Source organism: Pelmatolapia mariae, linkage group LG4 (genome assembly GCF_036321145.2).
Source record: "Pelmatolapia mariae isolate MD_Pm_ZW linkage group LG4, Pm_UMD_F_2, whole genome shotgun sequence".
NCBI lineage: Eukaryota > Metazoa > Chordata > Actinopteri > Cichliformes > Cichlidae > Pelmatolapia > Pelmatolapia mariae.
The window spans coordinates 30,583,193-30,598,242 of NC_086230.1; the positions used below are offsets into that span (position 1 = coordinate 30,583,193).

Consider the following 15,050-nt stretch of genomic DNA (forward strand, 5'->3'; position numbering starts at 1 on the left):
CACACACCAATAAATGTCTACAGGATCGAGTGCTGCTTGTTTTCCACCGTGAATGGTTTTGGCAGCTCCTTTACAGCGTGGAGTGTGTTTTCCTGGCATTGTTGAGGCTCATTGAACCCCTCAGAGAGCAAGATAAATGCCAGTAAATTCAGAGCCATTCTGAGTGATAATGCTCGTCCTATGGATGAACAGTTCATCCAAGGATAACATCCATCCGTGTTATCCTTGCCATCCTAATGGAGGTAAATTCTCGCTGGGTGGTAATGTCGTCGATCACCAGGCACACATGACCACCAAATGATAAAAACGATGAGAGTGAAAGCGATGTCTGCGGTGCTGTGGTCATAGCAAATGCAGAATCTCAATCTGCTTGAGCACTTCAGAGAGCTTCAGTCTACACAAAAGTCAAGCTATGTGAAAAACTAGACTGAAAGTTTAGATGAAAACAGAGGTGAAGAGCTCTGCTTCAGTATTTGAGCATGTGGAATGAGAGCAAAGAACGATTAATGATACCTGTTAATGTATAAATGCATATTATTGTGTGGTATGGCAAACAGTGATTCACACTATAAATTCAAATTATGAATGAAAAAGCAGTGCTGAGCACTAATAGACTGTATAAAAAAGATAAAAGACTGAAGCCACAGCGAAGCTTCATTATTATGAATTCTTTTTGATGGCAGCTGAAGGGAACTTCTCTGGTTTCAAACATAGCTTGTAATGTAGAAAAACCTATGAGAAAATGAACCTATTCATGTGTAGTTCAGTGAACATTTTCCTGTTTAGTTAATCTCAATTGCTGGTTTAAGTATTTTCTATTAAAGGGTGATGCTCATTTTGTAAAAAGGACATAATTTATAGTCAAAAAGATATAGTGGTGCTATTCTATGCATTTAGTGTGTTCGGTTTTAAATGGACCATTAGCTTGTTTGGTTAATTTGTACTTAAATATATTCTGAGAAGATGCTTGCTTAGTTTTTCTGGTAAGTAGATTTTGTTTTAAACTTGTTCTAAAATAAAGAAAGATAACAGATGCACTGTAACAACCAACATGGCTACGTGCTACCGCTAAGCTCTAAAACTGTAGTCCACAAACCAGAGCGATGGTCGCTAGAACCATCTTTTATTTACAGTATATTTAAAAAAACACATTATGTGTAGACATTTGACCTCCACAGCTAGTAACAACAGTATTTTATTTTTCCTTGATTTAGCGTGCAGTAATGAGATTCGTTATCACCACCTATCGCGGCCCACTAAGAAATAAATCAAAATAAAATCCAATGTCAGAGGAATTCTTTGAATTTAGATGTGTGGTGCATCTTTACACGTTGGCTGAATCTGTTATTTTGACCTTCATCTCTGTGCAGTAGTGCCATGGCATACTATCTAACAAATGCAGATATGCGCGTACGCATTTCACTGATAAGAATAAACATAGTGGTATAATGAGAATTCTACCTAGAAATGCTTTTAAATGCTGGTGAAACACTGCTGTGTAAACATACAGTGTGTATTTTCTGTTTCCCTTTGAAGCCCTCTCAGCTAGCCGACCAGTCAGTGAAGATGCAACACAAAGAAAAAAATAGCCTGATATGCCTGGGGCACACAATGAGGAGCTTGTGCTAATTCAGGCAGACACAAAAATCTGGTGTTAATAAAACTACAGAAATTAAGAGAAGAGGATTGTGTATCTTAATGCATGCAGACCTTGTGTTAATGAGAGAAGCACAAATGATCTTCCTATGGGAAACAGGATCCTCTATTCTTATTTTACAGAAGCTAAGCTGCAAGACTTCCTCATAACAAGTTGTTTAACGCACTCATACGCTGTTTTCTTCCAGCAACATATTTGAGTTTTAACCAACTTTTCACTTTTCATTTATCTCACTAACCTTCTCTCTCCTTCACCCTCTTGTTCCCTCCTATCAGCACTCTGCAAATAAACGCACCGACATCCTGTCTAAACCACAATATGATGCTGTCTTTTTGCATGTTGCCTTTTTCATCTTACCTGCCCGTTTTTGCTCATGCTCTAATGAGGGAGGGAAATTATATTTTTGATCACAGATTACAAAAAGGGCGAATCAAGGTATCGGTGCAAAGGTGTCAGCTGATTTACCAGCACAAGGCACGTGTACATATGTACAATTTACAGGCTGAGAACAGCTGAAATCTCATTTTTCAAAAAATAAAGAAGACTACACATTCGCAGGATACATTAGCATAGACCAACTTCACACAGGCCAGAAGCAGAGATGGAAATAGACAGTGAGAGAAACAGTTACACATACACACAAAAAGAAATACTCCCTTCTGAGACTGTTACTGAGACATGTGACGAAATGCATAAGATCCTAAACCACGAGGGAGTCCAGGTGAAGCAAAACACCAAGGCAGCAGATGCACTGAGACGTGACAGAAAGAGAGAGATGGCAGACTGAGTGACTCGTACAAAGTCGACTACAACCGAGGGATAGACAGGCACACGGGCAGAGACACTGGTTGAGACTGACAGATGCCCAGAGGCAGCGATCTACAGAGGAGCATATGCGAGACAGTGTGATGGGTGACATGTAGAGTAGACCCACGCCGACACTGACACTCACGATCGCTTAAATGCCTCCAAGATGTTGTCCTGCTGGTCCTCTTGTGCAGCTGAAACCAGACAGAAGGAGAAAGGCTGGTGAGAGCTCAGCTAGGTTAATTCATTACTCAGCGGGCTTGAGCAGCAAAGGAATAATGGACTGATGACCTCGCTAGGCCACTAAATGATAGGACCTAATGTGTATCGCACTCACTGAGTTATTGCCTGACAAAGCTAGTTACATAGTAATGGTGGATACGCCGAATGGAAGATGACAATAATGTGATTAAGTGTCTGTCTCTAGACCTACCCTGCACAGAGACTTCGAATGTGCAGCTGTCGCACTTGTCTTTGGAGGTGACCTCGCAGCGGTAGCCACCTGCGTCTCCATCCACTACTTTGATGATGCTCATCTCGTAAGTGTAGATCTGACAGAGAGAGAGAGAGAGGGGATGATATGCTAGGAACACACACAATTAAATGAACACCCAAACGCAAAAGCTCAAACGTACACGCACGTATATAAACCGGCCGTGCTGACCAACACATGCTCGAAGTATGGATAAAGCGAGCAGGGTGACACTGACGCCTTGAAATGTTGCTCAGTTAGCTAGTCACTCACTGGACTTTGATTACGTGTTCATCTTTTCCTCCATTTTCTACACAAAGATGTCTGGGAAGAAATGTCATTAAATGGTTAGAAAACAAAGGGCTAAAACCAGATTATTTCTACCAGTTTTTATGCTGTTGATTTTTGTGAGTTTTATAAATATTGATTGAAATAAACAAAACTTTGTGGGTGTGATCTGGAAAGCATAAAATCTATTAATTGCAAGTTTTATTTTCAGTTGTTCATTACTGCAATTTGCTATTAATGTTGGCAGGATTTTGCACAGGCATGCCTTCGTGCCTTTATTTACAGTAGTATAATCCAACAGATTCAACATGTTTTAAACGAGAAGCTTTTTGTGCCGTGGTGGAATAAATGTGATTTCACAGGATTCAGAAAGTGAATAAATATTGAAGCACATTACTATTTGCTACCACTTGGTTGATCAGTATAAACAGCTGAGCTGAGTTCAGTTACAAAGTTTGGATCTTTCGTTAAAACAGTCAGTTTTACACAAAGTTTTATCCCATTTTTTTAAAAACCACCAAGAGTCTGAGACAGAGCAATGAGCAGGCTGACTTGCATGCAGTCAGGATATTTAAAAAATGATATTTAGCCATTAGCACGTTCACATTTTATGCCTGAAACTTACAATGCAGGTCACTAAGGAAAAACATGTATTCGCCAACCTGTTGCCAACTGGTTGCTGAAGGTTGTTGGCTGTAGCTACACTGCAAAAAGGGCGTTTCTCCAAAAACCTCCTTGTGATTGTTTTGGTTTGTAGCAGATTTCACAGAACAGTGATTGCTCTGTAAACAACTGCAAACTAACCACTGAGTGATAGTGAAGTTTGCAAAAATGCAATACATACTGTAAAAGGAGACCTTTGACTGTCAAAGTAAAAGTTGCGCCTTACCACTGAAACCAACATGTTTCAAAAAGTGCAACTTTGACTTCTCTGTTTCCATTTTGCATCTGACGCTTCAGTTTCACAACCACTTAGTAAATAGTTGGTAACTGTTTGTGCCTCAAGTCTTCGGACTCATCTGCACAATCCAGTCCAGTCTTGGGGGCTGCGGGTGCTGCCCACACACACACTCACACACTCTCTCTCCTTCACACACACTATAAGAAGATTGTTCATTTATGTATATATGTATTTTTCTCATTTTTGTGTTCCAGGTAGTGTATGTATGTTTTATGTTTTGTTTTTGTCTTTTACAGGTGCAGCAGTTGGAGATACATTTTGCATTTCTATTTGTAGTCTATCATTTTATTCCCCCCCCCCCCCCCTCTCCCCGACCTCCTCATTTTAATTTTTTTAATATACATGTTTTCAATCCCACTTGTGCATGAAATGAAACACACAGCCATGCAGTATGTCATTAGAAACATTTGTGAAAGTATGCGTCTTCTGTGTAGCTTACTGAACTGCCACCATTGCAAGAAGTTGGGTCCAGACATTTCTTCCCTCCTACATATTCCCTGATAGCTGTAAGTGGTATTATTGCAAAGTGGAAGCATTTAGGAACCACAGCAACTCAGCCATTAAATGGCAGACTGTGTAAAGTTACTGAGCAGGGTCACCAAATGATGAGTCACATAGTACGTAACAGTCAACACGGCTCTGCTGACTCAATAATAGCCAAGTTTCAAATCTCCTCTGGCATTAATATCAGTACCAAAACTGTGTGATGGAAGTCTCATGCCATGAGTTTTCATGGTGTAACGTTTATGTAGCCCAATATTTCTGTCCATAGTGCTGCACGAAATACCATAACATACTCAGATATTTTGGTCTACAATAAAGTGGTCAGCCAACCAACTGAAAGATTTGCTATAATGTTCATGAGGCTATGGTCCCGTTGATATTACTGTCTCTTTATAAATACATTCACAAAGGTTATATTTAAAACAGGGAGAATAAATGTGTACCTTGGTGTTTCTGTCATAGGACTCTTTAAACTGAAGGTGCTTTCCAGCTTTGCTACCCAGGTCAAGCCACTTCCCCTTCAGCCATTTCATGACCGGTTTCTTTATCAGGTTTGAGGAGTCCACTTTAGCCACAAACGTGATGTCCTTGCCTGCCAAGCACAAAGATTAAATGCAGTAATTAATTAAACTGTGTGTGTAACAACTGGAATTTAGCACTAAGTGGCCATTCCTCTCATTTCAGATATAACTCAGTTTTTATGGCCAATCATTTTTGCCAGACCTTTTGTTGCTGTAACACTCTCCGGCTTCAGCACAAACAGGCCGGTCAGCTCAGACAGCTGAGGACCCTCCCCTGGAAGGTGATCTGTGATGGGAGTGGAATGGAGAGAGTAACTAAAGTATGAATTAAAACAAGAAAATGTTATCTGGGCACAGCACATAGATTTTAGATAAATAAAGGCAACCAGGCGACCAAGCAAACCCCCGAATCATCTTCTTAAGTGCCTATTTGAAAGTCATTTGGGAAAATTCAGAAATTTAGTTCAAGGACACAAAGCCTCAACCCACTAAATTCTGTCTTTGCACGGTTATTTAGTGCTGAAACTGAGCAACAGTCTCTCCACAAGGCAGCTTGTTTGCATTATGCCTTTGTTGTTACACTGCATAAGCCATTTGGGACCCTCTGACAAATGACAAGCGACCAAGGAGCAGGCTGGCCCACAGGGAATATAGAAACTCCTCAGATCACCCCTGAAGACATCATATTACTATTGACTCTCTGCAATCATCTGCCACCCCGACAGAACATAAGCTGAAGCTGTACAGTCTTATCGTGGCAATAAAAAATGAGCTGCTCTTTTATCTACTCACTTGTTTCTTTTGCAAGTAAATTGATGTAACCTTTGTAAGGTGTTTGCTTGTCAGTTGATATGCTTTATAGAAATGCTAACATATTCACTTCTCTTACCATCAGGAGGCAACTCTGCATCGGAAGGGGGAAAATGAGAAAGTGAGGAACACGTCAGTCTGTACAGTATTTGTGTTGTCCCATTAAACACAAGCGTTAATTGGCCCAGTGATCACCTTGACTTCAGGTGACGAACACTCACACATTAAATCAGCGTGCTCTCACACTTCAAAAGAACACGGATTTCTTTCTCAGAGTCTAATTAACATTTTTTCCTCTTTTTTTTTAAGAAAAGCACAACTGTTAATGAGTTATTTCTTCAACAACTGTTCTAAAATCACTTCAACTGTTCTGAGGTACAGTACACAATCTACATAAACTGTCTGAGTCAGACATCCTGCAGATTTAACAAGAAAATAAGGTTCATACACAAGCAATAAGCCAAAGGTACATCGAATCACCAATCAGATAGAGTGAGTAGGACCCTGACTGGACATCCATTGGACGAGACCAGTTGCTGAGAGAATGGATCCAGGGTCACAAGTCAGATAAGGTCATGCGCTTCCATAAATTCAGAGAGCCATACTGTCGGCGCCTCTTCCTCTCTCTGCTTTTATGGGCTCAGTTAATTTGATCTTTTAATCAAAAAGTACCCCTGAGGACAGATCCAAGTTCAGATGTTCAGCGTGATTTAAAAGGTTTCCATTGGAATGCTAAGTGGGTAAAACTGATTCTGGGATAGGGCTCAGGGGACACTTTTGAATGTTTACACTCTTACGCTGTTGCACTGGATACTGGCTGTGTTTGGGATGGGGCTTCTAAATGAAATTGACTCCAGACGCTGTCGTACTTTGGCACTGGGAGTTTTAAATTATGCCAAGCAACACTATTTAACCATGCATTACTTTTAGACTCTAAAATACAACTTATAGATTTTTAACTGTTTGTAAAGGATTACACAGTATAAATAATATGGATTGTATGGGGTTCTTATTTCCTCATAATTTCCTAATCTTTTCTATAGAGTTTAATAAACTACAACTGCAACATTCTCCTGGTAAAACCTTGGTCTTGGCATTCATGGATATTATTTTAACATTAATTGTCTTAAGTTTGCCAGTGAACATTTAAACGATTCAGAGAAGGTATGGGAGGAAGCGATGCGATTAAAACACCATCCCCATAGTCAAGCACAGAGGTGGAAACATTATGCTTTGGGGGGGTGTTTTTGCTAAGGCTAAAAGACAACTAGATGGATGAATTTTGGATGAGAACTTTCTTTCCTCCCAGAACACTGAAAATGCATCATGTATGGTTTTTACAGCATGGCAGTGAGCCAAAACCAAGGTAACAAAGGAGTGGCTAAAGACAAAGCACATTAGCTCTCCAGCCCATAGTCTGAAAATCTGCAGAGGGAGCTGAGGTTTTTAGTTTCCAAGTGGCAGTCAGGAAACCTAAAGGAAGCAGTTACTGTAAAGAGGAGTACGTCCAAATCCCTCCTGAGATGAAACCCTGTGACAAGACAAGAGATTTCTCCACAAAGTACTAAGTGATGTTTTTTGGGGGATCAAAATACTTATTTCACTTTAATTTCTTTGGAAGTGAGCAAATTTAAAAATTCAGCAGGAAATAATTATTCCCTCCACTGTGTCTTATACTGGGCCTTGGTCTTTCCCCACAGTTCATTTACTGTATGCCCTTAAGCTATCTTATTTCTGATTGGCCTCATAAATTAGAGGTATATCCGGCAGGTGGGTGGGGCTTCTTTTGACATAATGAGCACCATGTGTCTGAGATACCCACATTAGGTATATCTAATGTGCATGTTAAACTTAAGCATTATTGTATAAATATATACATATATTAAAGAGGGTAAAAAAATATAGTACTAGATTCCGTTTAATAATAGTTTCGTGTCAGATCATAAAAGATAAGTGAAACCCATTAAAATGAATATTCTGACCAACTTAATTCACTGGTTATTGAAAACTTCATTCACTGTGTTAATTTAATTACTGAAATGCCTAATATGCAGTTTGCAGTGTAATTTCAGGTGAGCACTGACACTGACTAAAGAATCAACAGATACTTGGTTTCCACATTTCACACTTGGAGGAAAAGATAAGAGAGCAGTTGGGATTTGTAGTTCTATAAAGTCAAGTACTACACATGGTATACTACTATAATCCTGATTGTACAGTACATATTATTATTATTACTTATTAAGTGTATGAAAACATAATGAAACTAGAGGACCTCATTATGTAAAGACATGAACAACAGAAAAATCATTATGTAAACAGTAATCAGTGCAGTGTAACACTCTTCAGCACTAGTAATAATTAGGCCATGTCACACACACAGATGGCATATATCCAGCAGAAATACAGGCAGGATATATCGCTTTTTACCAATCAGATCTCATCATTTCACTTTCAAAACAGACGTTTGCTTGGATGCTTTGGTGGAAGCAATCTAACCACTGTACTCTGAATCCTTTTGAAAGACTTTTTTCACAAGACATTGTCAGAAGCTTTTCTGTTATCTGCTATATTTGTATTTATTTACTCATTTTACCATCAACATGTTTCATCTGACAGTCTATCAGTTGAATTTGCCGTGCCTTGAATTGCTTTTAAGCTGCGCCTTTGCATTGATTTCTTCCTTTTGATTTAGGTTCCTTTATCTGTCTGCTGTGAGGCACTTTGTCACTTTTGTTTTCTCCATAAATAAAGTTATTCTCGTCATGATTAGTGTCGTTATTATGTTCAATGTCCAGAAATCACCGTGGTTATATGTCTGCAACAAAACTGCATCTTCATAATGTCTCTGTCTGCTGAGTGAAAATACTGAAACTTTAAGCAACACCAGAGCAATCCCAGGCTTCAGTGAGGAAGCGTTTTTCATCTGATACCCATGTCCACTAACGCAAAAAGTGGCTGACACAAAGCAAGCACAAACACGGAAAGCACAAGCAAGCTGGCATGTATTGTGTCGAGTCTTTTGCTTACCATCCCTAGGCTCATTGTTGGCTAAATGAAAAGAAACAGTTGGTACATGGAAATTAGTCTTCACAGCACAGCACAGGTCTCATCAGACTGCAGAGGGCTGTGTGTGTGTGTGTATGTGTGTATAAAGAATGAAAATGCTTCAACAAAGATCGGATTAAAGACAATGCATAAGCCTATTCACTCAGACAACTACAATATCTTCAGACAAACACACAAACACACAGATATAACAACAAAGCAAAGCACTTACCTAAATCTGTTAATGAAGAATAAGCACAGGTTTTGTAAATAAACAGGACTAAATAAGTGGTAATGCAGATATAATGTACTGTAAGCTTTCCATGCAAATGCATGCTGTAAATAAACACAGTATGACAGAAAAGTGCTTGGCGTCATAAACTGCCCGTGCCTCTGTGAGTTATAGTGATAATTGTAGAGATAAATCAATGTGTTTAATTTTACAGATGAGTAAGGACAAAATGAGCGCACACATACGTCAGCACACCTATAACGCTATTTAGCTGCAGGACAGTGCTTACCCTCTACAGCCGGCTGCATTTCTGCCACAGAAAGTGACATAATAGTGTAAAAGGAAACAATCGGAAAATTATCAGGCCCCAAAACATAATAATCCCTGCACTGACTCAAGCTGTGATGTTGCAGGCCTTGAGGGACGATTAAAACGGCATGCAGGTTGTTGGTGGCAAGATCCAGATGTTGTACAGATGTCGACTGAGACTTCCAGATGTAAACAGTGTGCCAGATTACAGATATAAGTTAAAAACAAACAAAAGGCAGCAATCCAAGGATGGCCCAGAGGTTTTTAATTGATAAATTAGGAAGTTTCTGTTATGGTGGATCTGTAGCTCTAGCAGTCAAGAGACCCAAGTCAGGCTGGACACAAAATTGAGTTGAAAAGTTGGGGGTGCCGTTTCAGATGCCCCTGGGCCGAGAAGGAAAGGCAATTTTTCCTGTAGTAGTAGAAAATATGATTCAAATTTGCAATACCTCAACAGACTGACTGGCGTCTTCTCATTGGATGATGGGTACTGCCATATTTAAACTTCTCTGCCATGCTAAAATAATGGGGAAAAAAACGTGAGTTCTCACAAACAAATACAAGCTGTTGGTGCCAGCTGTCTTGGGTGGCTTTTACCACCCAAGAGGGTACCATATTTCTGACTTTGGTAACCTTAGATTGTCTGAAGGACTTCTCGATTCTGTTTTGCTATTGTACTCTGGACTGGATGTCGGTCTGGGTGTTAGTTTGTCGTTGTGTATCTTAGACTGATGCTATGATCATGTTGTCCATTGTAATCACAGAATGGTAAAAATTGTGTTTCCCAGTTTAGTTGTGGTGTCTAATTCCCCCAGAAATGCAAAATATCTCCATACATGACATGTAAGGGTGAAGTTGTTAACATGCACTATGCATATGTTCTTAAAATCACAGAAATAACATCAAGCTTACAGTCACAAGGTCTGGTGAACTTTCTGCAGCACTTTCGTTTTTTTGTTTTTTAAAATAGCAAAAAAAACCCAAAAAAAAAACAACAACAGAGGCTTATCAGATTTGTTTTGTTTTGTTTTTTCACATATAAATTCATACGGTCCGACACCTGGAGAGAGATCAGATCGGTAGAGTTTCCCTTTAGATTGCAAAACATCACGCCTCCATCAATGTTTATGTTCTCTCCCAAAGCGGGACTCTCAAATCACAGCCGACGTTTTAGCTCTGCCAACTGCAGCCAACGTAACATGGTGGGCACAACAGAAAGGATTTGAGAAACAAATTAGCTAAGTTCACTGGCATATGGTATATTAAGCAAAAGGTCATGGAGTTAAGAACAGACTAAAGCTGTGCCAGCCATTTGCTTTGAGTGTTGCTTTGGCTTTTTCAATCATGTTTGCTTGGAATTGTCTGATTTGGGTTCTAACTGTATATTGGCCAATGTACCCCTTCAAAGACTGTGACTAAGCATAAATGAGCTGGAGTATGAGTAGAAATCGCTGCTCTACCTCATCATTGCACCTGCGCACACACATTTAATCACTCCTGGTGAGCTGCAGAAGGTTTATGTAATAATTCATCTTGACTGCACACACTCACACATACACGGGCAGAGAACCACGTGTCCAACTTTCTTGCTCATGCCCTCTATTACAGTTGGCCCATAATAAGAACTGACATTCAATCCAGAGAGGTGAACTCAAAGGGTGAACATATTACACAAATAGACTGTTCACATAAATGTGCAACAAAGTGTACTTCACTCTCTGGGAACCTATTATTTAAGACTTTTTATGAGCTACAATTAAAGGAAATTCACATAAACATAAATAAAGACCATCTTGCAACAGAATCATAAACATAGACTGTATAAAAGATTGCTTTTTATACTTTCTGGGTCTGAAAAGAGAAGAGCGTGTGGAAGAGCATTAACCTGCTTGACCAGGACCAGGTGACTCATTTGGTTTAAAAGAGAATTTTAATATAGAAGTCTATAGGAAAGTCAAGCAGAAACCTTGAAGTGTGAAAGTGACAAAAACTGCAGTTCCTCTAATGGCCACTTGAGGTTGAACAAATGTCCATAGCTGGAATGTTTAAGTGAGCAAAACAGTTGACATCTGATATCTGAGTTGCATACATACAGTTTATGGAAGCAACATTTTCTAACATATCAACCTTAAATTCAAGTACACTAACTCTATATCATAATGCCGGCCAAAGCCATGACACTGAGGCGTGAAAATGCAAAACTAATGGATGACATCACAATTCCAGGCCATAGGGAAAAACAATAATTCAGCTTTGTTTTCTGTGACTTCAGTAAACCCTTTCGTGATAACTTTACGGTATTAAAGCTGCTTTCACATCTTAGTGAATACAACACAATGCCTGTTTTGTACATTATATTTAATTCTATCAAAAAGGCAGATAAAGCCTTGTTTTTCAGTCACACACATCTCTCATCACTTTTGATTGAGGCTTGAGGTTTCATAACAGTAGTTCATAAATCAATGAGTGGCTATGTCTTTTATTTACAGGTAACACACCAGCCACAATCTATGAACATATTATATATGTAAACAACAGTTAATTATAGTTTACTATATGTTAAATGCCTCCTAGGCCCCCCGACTTCCAGTTAAATTGCTCTAATTCTCAGTTTGAGCTGATTACATATGCACATATGTGGGGAGGTCCCAGAACAAAGCTATATATTGCTGAACATACATTTTTTGCAGACAGAAATAATTATCTTCCTTTGAGTACAGATGTCCCTGATGGAAATAAGAGGAAAAATCAGCGAAAGAAGAAAATAAATCTCAGTTTTCTTTCTCACAAATACAAAGTATCATCTTACATTATAGAGAAGGCTGGAAAACACTAAAGGGTCAGTGATAGCATAACCAAAACAATAACAACAACAATAATTAGTAATAATAATTTATATTATTGATGTGAACCCATCATCGGGCATTTCAGAAATCGTTAGAGGTGCTGGGTATATCCCAGGTTTACTACTCCTGAATTAAAAATAAATATTAACTATTTCAGTTTGTAGTTTCGAAAAAGGAAAATGAGGTTTAGCCGATTTTCAGAATAATTCATTATTACATGTAATAATTAACTGTTAACTGACACTTAAACAGTTTTACGGTTCAAGATTCCAGTTAAAAGTCATATTGAACAAGAAAATGTTAAAATGTAAATATAAACGTTTCCTTCCACATAAAAGATGGAGGTTAACAGGTTGTGAATCTCCATTCTGTTTTCTAACATTCTTAACCATAGTAAAACATGTATCATGTCTATTTTATAGTGATCATTTTAGTGCACCTTTATCTTCATGAAACCAATAAAACCTCAACAGGTTATCTGACATTTGGATTAACAACTGATGTTAATGTGGAAGTTGATTAAAATCATTTCTATTTTCATGACACCAGTGTGTCATGAAAATAGTTTAGTGTTTAGTCCTACTCACTGCCATAGTTTTATTTAGCAGCACAGATAGCATCAGTTCAGACTTCTGCAGTGGCTCTGCCGAACACATTTACTTTCTAAATTATTTATATCTTTATTATCGGCATTGGTAGTACAGGAGTAGTACTGATGCTATTTAAAACATGAGGAAATAGGCAAGAATTTCTGTAGCCATGACAACCTAGAGATTTTAATTTCAATGTCTTTAATTGTATTACAATTTACCTGCAGCAGTTAGTACTAAATTTAATGTTTTCCTCTCTGGATATGTCCTCTCTGGAAAAACCAAAAGGGGCGATTTGTCTTCCATGTTTGATTTTGTCTAATCACAATCACTTTTTTGTATATCAGCTAAACATAGATACACATGTAGAAGCTGCAAACAAAAAATCAGACATAAAACCTACTTTTTAATTAAATACATAAACTAATATCAGGATAAATATTGTGATGATAAGGTGCCAGCTTATCTTTTTCTAACTGATTTAAAATTGGTTGAAGTTCTCAGCTGTTCCCTACACGAATAAGATTTAATTTAGGAACGCTATATTGCTCCAGTAAATTATATAAATGTAGCTAAAAGGCAAATATTCATCTGTATCCATTGCATGTAATCACAGATTTAAATAAAGCCAAAAATATCATATACATAGACGCGCTCGTGTATACACGGTGTGACGCTTACCCGTGAATTAAACACCTTCTTCACTGCTCCAGATTTTAACAAGTGATTACCGAGGAATTCTGAACTGCTCAAGTGCATGTGTGTAAGTGTGTGATCATGCATCTCCACACTCAGCCCCATCACCACAGAAGTTCACTGCTTCTGTGTTTGTTCGGGTTCATCTTTAAACCTTACCCTCCTCCTCTCCTGACATCTCTGAATAAGTGGAAGGAAAGGCATTATTTTGATGATGAGGATGAAGGCGATGAAGCTGACAGCGATGATGAAAAGGATGAGAAAGATGAGGATGAGGATGATCTACAGACAGTCTGCGTGACACAGAGACAAACCAACACTGAACGCAGGTTTCTTACCCTTGTTATCTGTAAATGAGAGAAAAAAAATTATATTAGAAGCATTTCTTTAAATATTTGTTTCCAGTGCATGTTCTGCTTCAAGTGGGTGGCTACTGTATGCATTACTCAAAAAATAAATTGGATATCTGGAGCACAGCTAGTGGGCCCAGTTTAGATGTCATGAAGGTTCTTACCAGCAGGGGCTGCTGCATCCTTAACACCCTCGGCTGCTGCAATTAAACAACAATTATGTAAATTAATTTGCACGTCCTCATTATTTCATATCATACAACACTAGGAGCACAGCGTTTGGGTAGTCTTTCAGAGCTGAGACTCGGTAAAATGTTTAAAGAGCCACATCCTGTAATCCGAATCCTCACGAGACAATAACTAATATAACCGAGGGCTGCTTGTTTATCGCTATATTTATCTAAAATGCAAAACATCATTCTGTTTCTTACATTCAGCTGTACACCGTCAACACAGATGCTTTCAGATAGGTTTTGGGAACCACTCTGCAGGGACACACTCTTTTTTTACTGGCAGTGATCAGACACCTTCATAAATACACCACACTGCACATGAAATACACTTTAAAATAAACAGTTTCATTTTAACAACATAAACACACATTCTCATGTACCCGCACAGGGAAACGGCAACCCTGCTTTGCGAACCTCTTCTTGGTTTCTGTAGGGTTTGCCGCTGGCAAAAGACAGAATATTGGATTTCAGCGAGGGAATACTGCATGATTCAAATGAGCCACAGTTTACAGAAACAGTGAGCTTGAGATAAATATAAGCAATTTTGTCAGAGATCATGAGGAATAATTGGGCTTAAAAAAAGTCTGAAAGGGGCAGCCGCAAGACAAAAATGCTTTTGATAGGATAAGTACATCAAAGTTCCAGGATCGCAGATCTAGGTTACTTTAGAAGCTCTAGGGTGTTTAATGAGATGGCAGATTAGGTATGAATTTCTGTCTGCCAGAC

General features: G+C 38.7%; 1 protein-coding gene across 1 annotated transcript in view; it reads right to left on the reverse strand.

The window, feature by feature from the left end:
• The window catches only part of mybpc2a (myosin binding protein Ca), a 52,867-nt gene extending 38,594 nt beyond the window's left edge, over nt 1-14,273 (reverse strand). Inside the window, exons 1-8 of the mRNA XM_063472710.1 lie at nt 14,256-14,273; nt 14,080-14,088; nt 13,896-14,023; nt 6,100-6,158; nt 5,413-5,496; nt 5,133-5,281; nt 2,898-3,015; nt 2,610-2,658 (exon numbers count right to left, since the gene is read on the reverse strand). Of these exons, the coding sequence (XP_063328780.1) occupies nt 2,610-2,658; nt 2,898-3,015; nt 5,133-5,281; nt 5,413-5,496; nt 6,100-6,158; nt 13,896-14,023; nt 14,080-14,088; nt 14,256-14,273 (614 nt within the window). The remainder of the gene's footprint in view (nt 1-2,609; nt 2,659-2,897; nt 3,016-5,132; nt 5,282-5,412; nt 5,497-6,099; nt 6,159-13,895; nt 14,024-14,079; nt 14,089-14,255) is intronic.
• Between the last annotated feature and the right edge of the window lie 777 nt (nt 14,274-15,050).